The sequence below is a fragment of the Eupeodes corollae genome, chromosome 1, assembly GCF_945859685.1.
Source record: "Eupeodes corollae chromosome 1, idEupCoro1.1, whole genome shotgun sequence".
NCBI classification, from domain to species: Eukaryota; Metazoa; Arthropoda; class Insecta; order Diptera; family Syrphidae; genus Eupeodes; species Eupeodes corollae.
This window is the reverse complement of record NC_079147.1, coordinates 132,368,167-132,385,140: the sequence shown is the minus strand read 5'-3', so window position 1 is coordinate 132,385,140 and position 16,974 is coordinate 132,368,167. Positions and strand designations below refer to the sequence as shown.

Genomic DNA, 16,974 nt, shown 5'->3' with positions numbered 1-16,974 from the left:
TGTCAATAATTACAACTGACATTAACTCCCATTTTGAAAATTAACTTTTTTCCATATGAGATGATGGACAATTCTAACTACTTAGCAACTTTGCTTTGCAAAATTAAATGGAATGAATGTTCTTAAATTAGCTAAAGTAGCACTTTGCTTTCCAGACCCAAAGCAAAACAGAGAGATGCTAGAAGAAGATACAACGCCAAACGGCTACAATCGCAAAAGACCCACAAATTCTTCTCCTACCGAGTCATAAGTAACCTCTTTCGAAGAATTCTGTTGCCAACACAAGGTATCCAAAAGCAGTGGCAACATTGCTGCAAAGACGAAAGTGGAAACATCACAGTAGAATCACAGTCAATGCTGAGGCTATGTAAGGACCACTTCTCCATACTGTATACCGGCGGCGACGAACCACATTTCGCTGTTAGGTAGGATGATCCATCCAATATAGAAGACGAAAGCCAACAATCCCCTATTCCCCACCTAGACGAAGTACAGATGGCAAAATCTTAGCTGAAGTCTAACAAGTACTTTATTTTATAATGGTTGAACAAAATTTGAGGGTCTTCTATTTTAATGAAAGTCCTAGAAAAATAGTTTTTTTGTATGCAAATTGTAATTCAATTATTTCAAATAACTCAACAAAATTAACTTTAAAAAAAGGCAAACAAACAAAACAATAACACCAATCCCAAGCGGAAAATGGTGAAAATAAAAAGACTCGGGAAAGTAATTAAACAAAGTTACATTTATTGAACAAGATGTTTAATTTGCAAAACTGACTAGAATTTGCTTTCTTCGTCCGTATCCTTGTTGGTGAATATTGTTGGTATATATGTATTATATATCGTACATAATGCAATTAGACTGATTCAAAAAAATTAAAATGCCTTCGATTTTCAATGCAATTAGTTTTGTAGTTTTATATCATAGCTGATAATTTTAAAAACTGATCTACATATTTAAATTAAACTCTAATAACTTTGAAAGGAGTGCTCTAATCAAAAAAAAAACCTACTTTGTTTTTTTAAATGTCATTCAAAATCCTTTCTTGAGTTATAAACAAAGAAAGTCAAAATCATATATACAATTGGTATGGAAATGAAAATCGGTATGAACGATTAAATCTAAATGTATATGAATCTAGAAATCTTCAATTCGAACAGGAGTAGAATTTTTCCAAGTTCTAATTAAAAATCTTGTTGCATCGAAAGTTGAGTTTTTTTGAATCAGTCTAATGTACAAGCTGGAAGCTGTTTTTTTTACGAAAATGTAAAAAAGGATAACTTCGAAAGATGTAATTTAAAACAAGTTTGTTTGCTGTTTCTATTGTGTTTCAAGAAGTAATGATTTTGGTATATAAATTGAATAGAACTTTTCTATGTTTTAGGAATCAGCGAATTTATTCATTTCCTTTATATACAATATGAGTATGTCTATGTGTAGTTCAGTTTTTTTTAAGCCAAAGCCTTAGAGGCCAGTTTGAGTTGTAATGATTTCCTCTCTTTCTAATTTCTTTATTTTAAATAAATTGGGATGTATTGAAAGGAAAACATAAAACAAGTGTCCAAAAATTTTAAATGCTATCTATCTCTTTATTGAAAAATTAGTTCTCAGTTTAAAATAGAATTTTTATTTACATATAAGACCCTTAAAGTTGGATTTCTATGATACTCGAATAAACATTGTTTTTATTTCTTGAAATTAATTTATTTTTTGGATAATATTAAGTTTAAGATTCCATATACGATCATATAATTCTTAAATGAAAAATAAAAAATTCATACAACGAATAGTTATTTCGAAAAAGAGAAAAGAGGCTGTGATGCGACTTATACCGATAACATCCCATCCCGTCTTTCGATTTGTTTTGCTTAAAACTTATTTTCATAACAATATTTTGTTAAGATAAATAATTTGAAGTCAAAACAAATACAGATTCGATTTGTCGAAGAACAATATCTTACGCTAACAACTAAACTAAGCACAGAATTAAATCATTTTGAAGTCAATACTGATTGTTCAGAATCAAATATCAATTTTTATCAATTTTACGTACTATTTTTTTGAAGATTTTAATTTACATGAAAACTGATGATTGTAAAAGAATTTAGTAAATGTCGAAAACAATATTTTCTATAAGATGAAATTAGCTTGAAGCCAGTGTTTTTAATTTTTAAAAAGATATTTGAGTGACAAATCAATTTAATAATGTTTTTTTGTAAAAAAAAAACTGTTGAAATGTTATACAAATTTTGAAATATATTTAAGACATAATTTTTTGTCATACAACATTCTTATAAACATTAATTATATGTTCATAGAATAAACAAATTTGTTTACATTTTTTTTATGATCTTATATTTTAAATTTTAGAATGGGTAAAATAAAAGTTAATTAAAGTCTAAGGCATTATTTGTTTGTGAGATATTTGGAGTAAACTAAGACTTACACCATTTTTCATTATTATTAAAAAAAACTAACTGAATTTCTTAAAAAAATCTTTCAGCACATCTTGGTATTATTATCTGTATAATACAGGGGCGAACGCAGGTAAGGGTTTGGGAGTTAACCCCAAACTTTTTAACTTTTTGTATGAAGCTAAGTATTATCATTAATGTTTCTCATGTTTAAAAATGAAAAATTGAAAACAAAAAATGACCTTGTTGAACTTTTTTTTTGAAACGATCATCAAAACACCGAAAAATTGTTCGGTTCTTTTATGTTAGTTTTAACTATACATTAAAAAAAATCTGTCAACTTAACTCTTTTCACTTCTTGAATTGTGAAACAAGAATATTTTAAAACAAAAACATCAACCCTTTTGCCTTTGTCACGTTTTTTTCCCTGATTTTCAAAAACAAGAATCAAATTAATAATGAATGCTACGTAAATTAAATATTATTAAACATTTGAATGCGTTTCTGCATTTAAACATACCTTAATGTAAGACACAAAACAATATGTGGCAAATTCATAGTGATACTCGTATTTTAAACCCAAGTCTATTTGAAGTGGAGTCTAAATTTAACATATAGGGTAGACACATTCATAAGGTATTTGCCAGATCTGTTTAGTTAGAAACAGATTTAACGCAGTTTTGAACAGTTTTGTAAAATTTCACTTTAACCTAAACAAAATGGTAGAGGGTAACAAAATAAATTGCGTAAGCTGGAAAGCCAAAATCTTTGAAACCCTTTAAGCTATATTTGCTGTTAGTTGAGACATTTTATGAAGTGGGCTGGTGGTTTTAAGACTGCTTGCAGATATTAGCAAACATTTCATTGAATTTCGATCAATAATATTCAGAAGGTCAATCATAAACTTGACAATTTTTTTTTCTCGAATCGATACCTTTCATACAAATCATCTTCATCTATTTCAAAGGGGTCCACAGTGGTTCCAGTTGTATGGAGAGGCGGTCATAGATTGATAGAATCTGAACCACTGCACTGATTTCAATGAAATTTTCAGGGTCGGTAAACTATTTTATAAGAAATCATCAGGCAAAATATCCGCCCACTAACACGCCCACTTTTTCAAATCTTCAAATAATAAAAATTCGTGTAGGTAGGAAAATCACATTATTTTTTTTTATAAACGTGGGGGTATAACTCATCTGTTTAAATTGCTTCAAATGAAAAAAATATAAATATATAACGGTAAAATCTACAGAAAAGTGATATACCATTTTTGAAAACCTAAAGTCTTTTTTTTATATTGTTTTCAAATCAATGTTTTTTTTTATCAAAAGTTTTTGAAAAAAAAATATTTCTATTCTAATTTTCTGTTTCTTGTTTTTGACCGAGTTACTTGCTTCCAATATATTTTAAACCGCTTGCACAGTAAAAAAAAATACGATTTTGCAAGTGATCAATTTGAATGTTTTCAGCGTCCGGTAAGGACAACGTCAAGGCCTCATACACCTTACGATTCATCTCAGCCTCATTTTTAATAATGTTCAAAGACAGCCACATATCCAGAACCCCCAGACGTTTAAAAGAAAACTTCAGACAAGCACCTTTCAAAAAAAAAAAAAAAATATGAAATATGCTGCAGTTAGAAGGAGAATGCAGAGTCAATCGCAGCACATCGTAGCTAGACGCAGCTAGATGTTGTTGTTTTTGGAACTATACATATATATACGAATATTTTTGTATATGATTCATGCATGACTTTTCATGACTTTGTTATTAAAAGTCTCGTTGAATTGGAGAAAAAGACACAAAAAACAAATTTTGGGCTTTTTTTGTGGGAATTTGCTCTTGGTTATGAAGTAATCAAAATAATAAAACATACTTTATAAAAATAGCACATACCTTCAGTTTAAATATCCATTACTAACAAATATAAAAAAAAAAAACTATTCTTAACAATATAGGACTTTAAAGCTTATTGCAAAAAGAGCACTTGCTATGATAACGATATTTGTCTGGTATGTCCCACTTCGGAAGCACAAAATGAAAAGTTCTGTTTGTGGATTTGATTTTTTTTGTGTGTAATCAGGTGGCATGGCTATTTGTAAATACTGTAGGGAAATATGAGTCACCTATGACCTACTACGGTCCCACTGTGGGGTCCAATCGGGTTAAATAGAGCTTTCTTTTTTTGTTAGTTGTTAGCATTCCAACATCCAAAAAAATATCAAAATATTGGTATGTATATGCTTAAATCTTTTGACCTTTTAATTTTTGATGTTAAAATTTCAAATAAAATATCTCGTAACTTTCGGTTTGTTTATTTTTTACGTTTTATAGATTTAGAAACAGCTTAAACATGGGTTTTGCCGTGTTTATTTTTAGACTCCAAATTATCGTTTTAAAATGGGTTTAAATTGTGTATGAATAACATAAACTGAAGTTTAATTTAGCAAAGTCAAAATCAGAACTTATCAACGAACTATGAATATGACCCTATGTCTTCGGTATAAAGGTTCGGAACGCATTCAAAATCATTATTTCCAGTATTTTCATGGTGAGTTTAGGAAAAACGTCTTTGACAATTTCAAAATTAAATCTAGCAATCTACGGTAAATTTGAATATGAAATATATACAAACAAAATAGAAAAATCTCACCTCATCTCTTTGTTTCTGTAACTCACATTTTTTTTGTCAATCGTTAAAGCAGGTCATTTGTGTATATGTATGTAATTTGTATTTATACATGTTTCTTAGTACCTTCAATCTACATATATAAAATAATGCCAACAAAGAAAAAATAACACTTGGCATTTAAAATTAAAAAATTTCTTTTTTGCGGTCGCCCTGGTATAACAACATTTATATGAAATACATATCATTGGTAGTTGTTGAGATATGAAGGACGAAAAAGTTAAACTGAACTTAAGAACGTATAACACCGTTATGACCCATCTTTCATTAGGCGACATATTCGAGACAGCCATATAAATCGCTTAAACTCAAAAAGGAGATGAGTATTACAGCTTGCATGGAAACCGTTTACCATCGATCGATTGAACAAATTTTATAAGTTTGTTGTAACCTCAAAAATTTCCCACTTTTAACTCCAAAAAGTGCTAAAAAGCGTTAAGTATTTGCAAGGCAGCAAGCATTGGGGAGTAGTGAAATGGCGCAACGTTCTATGCACCGATGAAAGTAAAATTGTATTGTTTAGAGGTAAAGAATCTCGTTCCTATGTTATATTATATTCCAAAAGCGAAATACAGTACTGTCTGGGTAGCGTGAACACTGGACTGCGTGAACACCTGGCTCGCATGAACACCAATTGTTTTATACAGAGCACTCTATAGCGTGAACAACAAAAACCTCGATAGCATGAACAACTTATTTATGCTCCTATGTCCTATTTCGGGGATTTCCCTTTATTTAAAAAATCGTACTTTTACACACACGTACATTTTTGCATCGCTTACTCCGTTGCTATAAAAAAACGATTCACTTTTGAACACGTGAAACTAGCTTCTTTTCTTTGAATTTTGTTTTTCGTCTATCAAGTTTATTTAACGTGCAACAATGTTAACAAAAAAACCAAAGTTCTTGTCGTTGAAAGAAAAAGGTGACATTATCGCGAAACTTGAAAGAGGTGTAGCCCCATCCATTTTATCCCGGGAATATTCTGTCGCAAAATCTACAATTTCGGCCATAAAAAAAACAAGGATAAGCTCCTTAAAGTGGTGGCCACTAGCCAAATCAGCTCCTTAAAAAGAAAAACTTTAAAACAGGGTGAGTACCCTCGCATGGAACGGATGCTTTATAAATGGTTCTTGAAGCAACGTCAAAAGAATCTACCAGTTGGTGGTGAGATGCTAAAAGAAAAGGCAAAATTGTTGCACGAAAAACTAGAAGAGGAAGGAGGCTTCAATGCTAGTTCTGGTTGGCTAGATGGATTCAAATCACGTTTTGGTGTTCGGCTTCTTAAAATCTGTGGAGAGAAACTTTCATCCGATCACAGCGCAGTTGCACCATTCAAAAATAATTTTGCGAAGACTATCCATGAGCTTCAGCTATCTCAGAACCAAATTTATAACGCTGATGAGTCGGGTTTGTTTTGGAAGTTGTTGCCTGAAAAAACGTATGTGGCTAGAGAAGAAAAAACCGCTCCAGGTAGAAAAGTTGAAAAAGCCAGAATTACATTCTTAGCATGCACTAACGCTACTGGTCTTCACAAAATTAAGCCGATGATCATTGGAAAATCCAAAAAACCTCGTTGCTTCAAAAATTTTGACATTCCTGTTGATTACCGTAGCTCCAAGAATGCATGGATGACTACCGATATTTTCAAAGATTGGTTTCATAACTTATTTGTCCCTTAGGTAAGACACATTATGAAAAGGTATTGATTTACAAAAAGAGGCTCATACATTTTTTATCAGGTGCAAGATTTCTTACGACAAGAAGGCTTGCCGATAAAAGCTGTTTTACTACTCGACAACGCACCATGTCATCCTTCGGAGGCCGTATTAAAAACAGATGATGGCTCTATATTCACAATGTACATGCCACCAAACGTGACACCGTTGATTCAGCCAATGGATCAAAATGCAATTCGTGTTACAAAGCTGTATTATAGAAAAAGTCTCTTACGATTAGCTGTTGGAAAAAAAGATGTTTTGAATTTCTTGAAGTCGTTAACTATAAAGGACGCAGTTTCTTTATTCGCAATAGCATGGAGTCAGTTAAAACCAGATGTTATAGAAAAATGTTGGCGCAATATTTTACCACAGATTTGTATGTATGACATAGAAACACAAAGTTCAGATGAAGAGGAAGATACCCCTCTTAATTTACTAAGAGACAAGTTTAGGCAGCAGCAATTGGAAGAAATAAATGAATTGCAAAACTTACTACAAATTATTATCCCAGAGGTTTGTCTCATATGATTTAGAAATTAAATCATAGATATTAATTGATTATGTAATTTAGGCAACGCCGACTGTTACGGATATCAACACATGGAACGCAATTGATGATACAGTAGAGCCAAATGAAAGTGAATTAGAGCTAATAACATCTGATGAAGATGAAATTGACGAACCTGAGAATCAAACCAAAATAACTGCGTCAGAAGCAATTCAGATTTTTGATAAGGGGATAGAGTGGGCTGAAGAAAATACATCTGACTATTCAGATATCCTTGTTTTAAAAAAAATGCGTGAAAAAGCTGTGCTGAAGGTGCTGGCAAATAAAAAAAAACAGACATGTATTAAAGATTATTTTAAATAAAAAAAAATAAAATAAAACTTCAATTAAAGTATACGGAAACTGTTGTCAAAGTTTGTTTTTCTTGACGGGTAAAATATTGGATAGTGTGAACAACCTGGTTTGCATGGACAGTCTGTGCAATAATTAGTTCACGCTATCCAGACAGCACTGTATAAGCCAAAATACACTACTTAAGAAGCTAAGCACGGAGGTTCGAGCATAATGACGTGGGCTTATTTTTCCTTCCATCGAGTTTTTGCAATATATAGGATTTAACCCATTATAAATCAATACCTGTACGTTAAAATACTCGAGCAAGTTATGTTCCTTTATATAGAGCAAGAAGACATGTCGCTTTTTCAACAGGACAATGACTCCAAACATCACCAGCAAGAAGGCTAAAAAAAGGTTTATAGATCATTTGAAAAGCTTTAAAAGTTTAGTTCTTTTTAATCTGTCTATTTTCAAGCTGCAAGCTTTTTTTACGAAAATGTAAAAAAAGGATAACGTCGAAAAATGTAATTTAAAAAAAGTGTGCTTGCTGTTCTATTGTGTTTCAAGAAGTAATGTGTTTTTGAAATATAAAAGCAATAAAGCTAAAAAATGGTTTGTAAATCATTTAATAAATTTGATGGAATAGCCAACGTATTCGCTTGATCTCAACCCCATTCAAAATCTATGCTCTGATGTAGAAAAAAGGTATTTCTGAAACTAAACCAACTAGTAAAAAAATATTTTGGGTTGCGGTGAAGGATTCTTGGGAGAATATTCCGGCAGTATAGCTATGCAACGAAGAACTAATATAACACTAAATAATAAAATCATAATCAATTTGTTTGGACATTTTAAGGTAAAATTTGTATTTTTATTTTGTACCGTATATTTTTACGGTATCTTTATTTTTGGAAAATTTTTGTTTTAGGTTGATGAATAAAAGTTGAAACTCTTTTTAAAATTTGATGTATTGATTGATTTGATGAAAACTTCAACCATATTCAAATTTTCTCAATTTGAATTTTCGATTTTTGACAAAAAAAAATTGTATGGGTACTGCTGTTATCCTTAGTATTAAAAACTCGAAAAAATCGCCTAACGCAAATCGGTAAAAAAATTTAAAATTTAAATTTAAAAACGATCCAGGCCGAAGGTAGGAGCACCCACTTTATTCGACTTTTCTACCATCGTGCATCTAGATTTAAACAAAAACATTTTTGGCGTAAGAATAATTCATTCGCTACTGTTTATTTTAAGTTGTTTTTTTATTTATTTTAGTACTTAAAGTTTCAGCCTTTACTAACATTATTTAATCAAAATCATTATCTGGAATATACATATGTAGATTAAACACTAGGATAGTAGTGTTTAATCTACATATGTATGTATGTTTAATGTTGCCCTTGATTGTTATCGACCGCTCTATACGTTAATTATGTATTTTGTGTGGTAATTTAATTAAAAGAGCTTCATATACTGGCATTTATTGTATAACAAACTATTTAATTCGTTTATTGTTATATTCTTATTCGCATATTATTACATTTTGTTTGTATTTAGGAATTAAAAAGTGCACACTTACCATCAATAAATTAATGCAATAATGTTCTTAATTACTGCATTTATCCAAATGTTAGAATATTTATCACCATGAATATTTGTTCAACATTTAAATTAAATGATTTATATCTTTTCACTATTTGTGGGTAAATATGAATAATTAATTTAGCACATCAATTTTAAATAGTTTAACCTGTAACCGGAAATGTATTAGCGTTATACATTTATATATTCAATTGCATGAATATTTTCTACCAACTATAGAAAATTGAAGTATGATTTTATACCAAACACAATATTAATAACACTTCACTGTATGTTATCCTGTTGAGCAGACACAAACATCAGGATCATCCAGACAATATTAATTGATTTGAGAATTTTATAGATTTTCCTTTATTTTTATAACATCCAAGCTAATTATATTCTTCATGATTTAAAGTTTAATTGGGATTCTTGCCCGAACTGATGTATTATTATTATGACAAATTGAACCTGAAAAATAAAACTCTTTTATGTAAGTATCTACGTATGTACCTACATATTGCTTTTTGTTGAATTTTTTTCCCAAATTCACATAGAAAACCGTCTTAAGGTCAGACACACCATTTGATTTGACGTCTTCCTGTTCTTATCCAAAAACCACCCACCACACTAGATATAGAAAAATTACTTTAACACCCTGTAACTATCTCAAAGGTGGGAAGGATATATGTGTGTACATCGACAGGGTGTATTTGCTGATGCCTCTTCGCCACCCTTTCTTCAAATAGACGAACAATACCTATCTACAATGTTGACTATCCAATCTTTGGCGGTAGATAGCACGAATGCCACACAGATACAATGAACCACCTTTTGTTTCCTTCTTTCTTTTTATTTTTGGAGAGATGGGATGTTCTTCCTTATTCAAGTTTTGACTTAAAAGTTTCGTCGAATCGACTTCGACTTCAACTTCGACTGGCACACTGTAACCCCTTATAAAAGGTCGTTGTTGCCTGCTAGTGTTAGAGGTAGAGCACTGACTATGGTTTTCGTTTGGAAGGACTCGTTGCCGTTTTGTTGTAGACTCAAACTCTGCCACACAAAAATCGATATGAACAACTACACAGAGGCAGGCGCTTACTCATTCACTACAATGGAAGCTTTTTATTTTGCGTTTTATTTTTACCGGCATTATTTATAGTAGGTAGTTAAAGTACCTATCCTGCATACAGAAAAGTGCACATTACTTTTTATTTAAATTTAACACTAAGATATGTGGGATTGGGACATTTTTGTAAAACCGTTTATTTTTCTTTGGAATGGACTTCTTCACAGAGAGGTTATTATGTTAATTTAAAAACCGTCTGGTTATTTTAAGGAGTGAGATACAGATGTTGGTATGTATGAAAATGAATCTTTTTTCACTCCTGACTTAAAAAAATTCCGCCACCCGAACTGCCTTCAACAGTGATTACTTTTCGAATGAATCTCTAAATCTTTCAGCTAGTGGCCATGGCCAGTGCATGCCGGCAACTTTGTGAATTGTGAAGTGAATGAATATACCTACGCAGGGAGAGAGAGAGAATGAAGTGTGAGCGTGAAATTGAGAGAAATTCGACGCATTCCATCTTCCATGGACGGCGTGGAAGTGATTTCCAGTTTGCGGCGACGGCGGCGGCGGGGGCTGTAAGAAATGCAGAGTGAATTGTTTGTTTGGTTTTGCAAACCTCTAACTAAACGAAGAAAACAACGGCTTGGCTATGTTGATGCGTGGTAGGAATCTATAGGACCTTAGGTGTAGCCATTTGTATATCAGAATCTCACACAACACAATTGACAACTTCCGCAATCCTTGGGATTGGGAAGTGTATCTATCTACCTGTGCCGTGATTATGACGTTTATTTCCACTCAAATCGTGCTTGTGTTGTGAGTTTGTTTTTGACATTCGACAATAATATTGTTGTATTATATGAACGAGTGTTAAATTTTTGTACGTTTCCTTTTTAGGGTGTGTACTCTGTATTTTAGTGACTTTATAACAAATCAAAACAAAAATAGTCCTTTATTCAACAAATAATATTAAATTAGGAGAGCAACTTAACAGCAATTTCAACCTTTTTACAGTAGCTTTTTCATTTGCATAGAAGGAGACCTTGTATAAAATCCGGTGGTTCTACATATAGAAACTACTTGGCAAGTTTTGCATTCGTAAAAAATGTCTAACTAAAGATTTTAATCAAACAAGGCTTTACAATTATAGATAAGTTAAAAAATGTGAGTCTCCGATTGCGTCCGTCTTTATATCTATCTCTCTGTCTGTCCCAGCCCCTACAGCCCAAACTATTGGGTCAATTTGTGTTGTAATAATTATTAACACCGTTTTTATTCAAACACAGTGCGAGCGTTAGAAAAATAGGGAAGGATTCAAGAGGAGATGCCGGTGCATTTTGGTCTTAAAGTTCTGAATATCAAAATGGGAGGGAAAAACAGAGTTGCCCAAAGCATTACACATTCTCAATGTGCGGCTAAAAAAATAATCTCTGTCTCTGAAATACATCCGAAATTAAACTCAAGGGTAAACTGATGAGCATTCCTGGAAGTGCGAGTACATATTAGGCTGAATTGTTTAAGGGGTGGAACACAACTTTATAATTTGAACGAACTATGTTTTGTAAAAATATTGGTAAAACAAGGAAAGGCATGAAACATTGCGCTGGGTTATAGTTCTATCACCTATCATTTTCAAAGCAATTTTTTGGATTCTATCAAAAGATTTAAACTTGTTTTTGGGACACCATCCCAGATAATTAGAAATATATCCAAACTTTGAACGAATAAAGGCTTTTTAAATTACAGTTGGATCAGAAGGGCCGAACAAATTGTTTGCAACGTAGGAGAAGTCCTGAGCACCTAACAGCATGTTTGGCAATGTCGAATATGTGATCATTCCATAAAAGGTGATCTGTGATACACATACCGAGTACTTAAAGTTGATTAGTGTCCTGAATGCAAGTCCAATTTATGGATAGAGGTATTGGGGTGGGTTACGCTTTAACGACAAGAGACAGCATTGAGTGTTTAAATCATTTAATTCTTCACGGTTAATAATTCCTCATTGGACAATGCTGTCATTGAAGTTCCATATCCGAAGGACAAGGATGTGAATCTAGAAACGAATGTGAAAAGCTGTGGGTCTTGCTCTTGACATCATCGAAACAGTATAATGGATTAGAACTGGCAGGCAGGAGATCGTTGATGAATATTAGAAAGAGAGCAGGAGACAAAACGAAGCAAAAGGTAGTAAAAGTAATCCAACCAAAAGCATGTATTTTCAATAGGAGAGCTTGGTGCAGTGGCGTAGCTAGACCTTTGAGGGCCCTGTATCCAATTTTTTTTTGGGCCCCATCACCTCTTACCAAAACTGGGCCATAACCTTTTTTAAATTAAAACACTAACGTCAATAAATAAGTTAAATTTAATTCAATGTTTAATGACATAGGAACTTTAACATAAATACATACTACATAATATACAGATACATGTTTTACAAAGCTAAAAAAAAAAATTAAATAATATTTGCACTTCTTCTCAAAGTACTACTTTCCTTGCCTTTTTTCTGCAAATTTATTTATTAAATCTTCCATGCCTGAAGAAGATTTCAGTTTTTCAATATTATCTGCTTCTATTGATAAAAGTGATAAACTGACAACCTCTTCTGTCCCATTGAAGTTCTGAGATAATTTTTTATTATTTTCAGCTTGGAAAAAGATCTTTTAGCTGTTGCTTTGGTGACCGGAAGAGGCAAAAAGAGAAAGCATGCTGTTATTACTTCAGAAAAACCAGAAGCAAGACTATTCAATTCGATGACTAATAATTTAGCAAGTTCTTCTATATAATGAATTTTGAGGATTTCGGATTTAAGGCATGTTTTTAGAGCAATTAGTTGATTGCAGAAATCACCAGATATGTCTGTATAGTACTTTTCCACCAGCTTTTTTGAACCTTGATTTTTCTCATCATTTGATAACGATAAAAGCTTATCCGGTTCCAACACTTCAAACATACTACTAAGACTATGAAGGCTTTGAAATCTTTTCTGAGTTTGTCCAATCAAAATGTCCAAGCAGGAATAGTAAATATTGACTTTGAAGTAAATTTCCGGATCAAAAATTCTATGATCTTCTGCCAAGTCATCAAAAAACTGCGTTATTTTCCTCCTTTTATTTTTGAAGACAGGCGTTACTCCCCAATCGTTGGCTAAATCCTTGGACTTTTTAAGTAGATCACTGAATTTCTTTTGATTTCTTTCTTTTTCTAGACCGTCTAAAAGATTTTGAAGCAAATTACCTGCTTTTTGTAAATCATTTTCCTCATCTTGAAGGGCTTTGGAAACTGGACATATCAAACAGCGAAGAAAAAAATGACATCAACACAATAAAGTCGTACGTCTCTAAAATGTTTATAACATTTTTACATTCTTTTCGTTCGTCTTTTTTTGTTGAGGTCAAATTGATTTGGTGTAAGGTTTTCATTATCAATGTATAGTTTGATCTTATACCACATAGTGCATCATTTTTAAGGGTAATTTTATATTTTTCGAATGAATCGTTGTGCAGCAAAGACCAGCGCTTCATACTTTTACCAAAAAATTTATATATTTTCTCTAAACTATCGAAAAATGTTGACACTTCAAGTATATTCTTACACACGTCTTGTTCTCTATATCTTTGGGGTCCCCTATATCTCGGGGGCCCTGTTACATGGATACAGCTGATACAGCGGTAGCTACGCCACTGGCTTGGTGCCAAACTCTATAAAATGCTTTTGAAATATCAAGTACAATAGTCTTACTTTTCCTTAAACGGTGTAAAGATTTGTTCCACTTTTCGGTTAGATGAAACATAAAATCACCGGTGGAATTAAAATAACCTTAGTCCCTATACAATTTTTTGGGTCTAAAATCGAAACTTCGAATTAGGAAAAGGTTGCTGCAAAATAAAAAACCCTCTAGGAGGCCGAAAAATGCACATTGTTAAGTTTTCGACATTGAAAATTACGTAAACAGCAATTTGCACAACAACATTTTCTATGAAACAAAGAAAAATGGAGGAACATCTTATGGTCTGACTATGGTAACAAATAAATGTATGTAAATTTGTTAAAAGACCAAAACTAAAATAGTTTTCACGATAGAAGTTAAGGCCATTAAACATTGCGGCCGAGATGTGATAGTAGGGGTATACTTTTCCTGGTTTGGTGTTGGACCAATATTCGGGATTAATGACATTATGAATTTAGTAGATAAATATTCTCGAAAATGTATTGTTGTCGTATACTAAGAAGCAAATGCCCCTTAGGTGGTCATGTCATTCCAACAATTTAATGGATCTAACCGCAAAGGCAGCAAAGACGTGGTTTATGAGGAACAAGGGCCGGCCAAGCCACTAGATCTAAATCGAATAATCGAATATATAACTCATGGCGTGATGTGAACAGAGGTCATAATTGAACTCACGGATTCAAAGTGTCTTTGAAAAAAAAGTTTGTACTTCATTGGCATGATGGTAAGTGCGTTGTTACTGTCATGCCAGAGGTCTTGGGTTCAATCCCTGCCTGTGCCACCTAAAGTTTTTTTCATGGGTGCTGCCTCTTGCTAGGAATTGACAAATTCTCCAAGAGTAATTCTTGTCATGAAAAGTACTTTCACAAATTTGCCGTTCGGATTCGTTTTAAGACTGTAGGTCCCACACACAGGAATGGTTGAGAGTTGTCAGTCACTAGGCCCTAGTTCTCAAACGGTAATGGTAATAATAATATATTGCCTTTTGACCACTGAAAACCTTTTTGATTTTGAACTTGTATTAGTTATTCATTAAACATTCAACAATGCTGCGAACAGCCTTCATACCCTAACAAACTAATAATGAATAATTCTTGTTAATTTGTATAAGCTTCTTGCGGATAAGAGCACAAATGAGCTTTCTGGGGTTAGAGTTGACAACTTTTCCAATTAACTTGGTTCGAATAACCTTACGAAAGATGAAAGATCACTGAGCTATGACATTAATATCATAATCACCTATTTACTAAGCCGATTCCACATCACATCTAGATTTTTTATCTTAACTTTGAGAAACTTAATCATTATTTCTGAAGGTGTAAATCGATTTACCTGAAGAAGGAATAGGTTCATTATGTACATACTTGAAAACATTAACTAAAGAGAACAGATGTTTAGATACAACATCTTGGCGCGTCGACCGACATACACGTGACGTAGGATGTTCCATGGTAGTGCTTCATGTTTTTACGATCGCTAAACTAAGAATCAGCTTCAAATTTTCTATTTTTATTTTTGCAAAAAATCACTCTTCCCCAGCAATTTCCAATTTTAGAATTAGAATGGGAAAAACTGCCACGGGAATGCAATCTATAAATGTAAAGGTGAAATAGTTTTCTCGCCATCAGGTTTATTTTTAAATGGAAAACATTTAGATTTGTATTGGAGTTCAAGTTATCTTGCTTTCCTTTTGTTTCTTTGTCCAATATAACTTCCTGAATGTTACAATGTTTATGGCAGTAAAAAATAAGTTTAAGTCGTATTTACATAACATTAATTTGGGTGATCTGTGCCGCGCATATTCGGGTAAATTACTCAAGAATGACAGTCATACCAAAGTATCAAAAATCACCCCGTTACATAAATCAGGAATGTAAAAAGCTCACATTGGCTGCAGTCAATTTCGTGTTGGATACGGGATCTTGGATAGGTGGATTTTCAGATACCTTGTTGAACGAGATGGATAGCTGTATTGAGATAGCTGTCAAAAAATAAAAAAAAAATTTCAAACCGTTCACAAAAACAGAAAGCTTCAAAGTACGTTGTAGATACGTCGCGTCGAATGGGTGCTTGAACACAGGCGGCGGACGTCGAAGCAAATTTCTCCCTGTGAGTGGGTATGTTAATAAACAAAATGTTGGGTTCTGAGAATCCTCAAGAAGGGAAGCCATTAAATCCACAAAAAATTACTGTTTGGTGCGCTCTTTGGTCGTGAGTTGTAATTTAACCTTTCTTCCTCGAAAACTACGATGGAACGACTGTCACCGTCAATTCTAAGCAACTCGTCACCAAGGTCAGGCGATTTGACACCGCTGGACTTTTGTTTTGGGGGGGGAGCTACGCGAAGGACCGTGTTTAGGCAGATAAACCTTTAAGAAAGAGGTTTTAACTTAAATTACTGTTAGAAAACATTTTGAAAAAGAGGTTGGGATGCAGCTCACACTGATAAATTCTTATCCGTATCCTTATGTCGATTTGTCTAAAATTTTAACAAATTTAGAAAACAATATCTTTATTTGTCCTCATAAGACTTGAGTCGAAAACCATTTCAAAAGGTTGTTAATTAAATTTTTCTAAAAAATTAAATGTAAGTTAGCAACAATTAGCCTTCTTTTGACATTCTAATGAATGAAAAATTCGTTAGAATAGATCTATTCATTAGAATGAAATGTCTGTATTTTGACATTCTCGATTTCTGGGTTTTCTTCTATCAGCTTTATGAAAACTTCCTTCTGTTCCCTCGTTGTCCAATTTGAGTGTGACCGTGACCTTTAATTAAAACATAAATGACGTTTGTTTCGAATGATTAGAATGTCAAAGTTTGCTTAAGTTTCGAATCAAAATGAACTTTCGAATCGTTAGAAAGTGAAAATACGTATCGTACGAATTCGAATAACTTTCGAACGAAAGAGAA

The 16,974-nt window shown here is 32.7% G+C and overlaps 2 protein-coding genes across 5 annotated transcripts in view; one reads left to right on the top strand and one right to left on the bottom strand.

Annotated features, from left to right (window-relative positions):
* Window positions 1–10,679, bottom strand: part of LOC129954125 (protein tincar) — a 129,236-nt gene extending 118,557 nt beyond the window's left edge. The window contains exons 1-2 of one of the 4 annotated variants that reach the window (XM_056067820.1): window positions 9,522–10,679; window positions 9,257–9,427 (exon numbers count right to left, since the gene is read on the bottom strand). The gene's annotated coding sequence lies outside the window, so the exon portion shown is untranslated. Of the gene's footprint in view, window positions 1–9,256 lie in introns of all 4 variants that reach the window. The other 3 variants (XM_056067818.1, XM_056067821.1, XM_056067822.1) reach the window with 3 other exon arrangements.
* On the top strand, window positions 5,897–7,800 carry LOC129954126 (jerky protein homolog-like). The gene is given in 2 exon segments (XM_056067823.1): window positions 5,897–6,791; window positions 6,852–7,800. Coding segments are annotated over 2 exon segments (1,083 nt in total). The 5' UTR covers window positions 5,897–6,215; the 3' UTR covers window positions 7,359–7,800.
* Window positions 10,680–16,974: the final 6,295 nt, after the last annotated feature.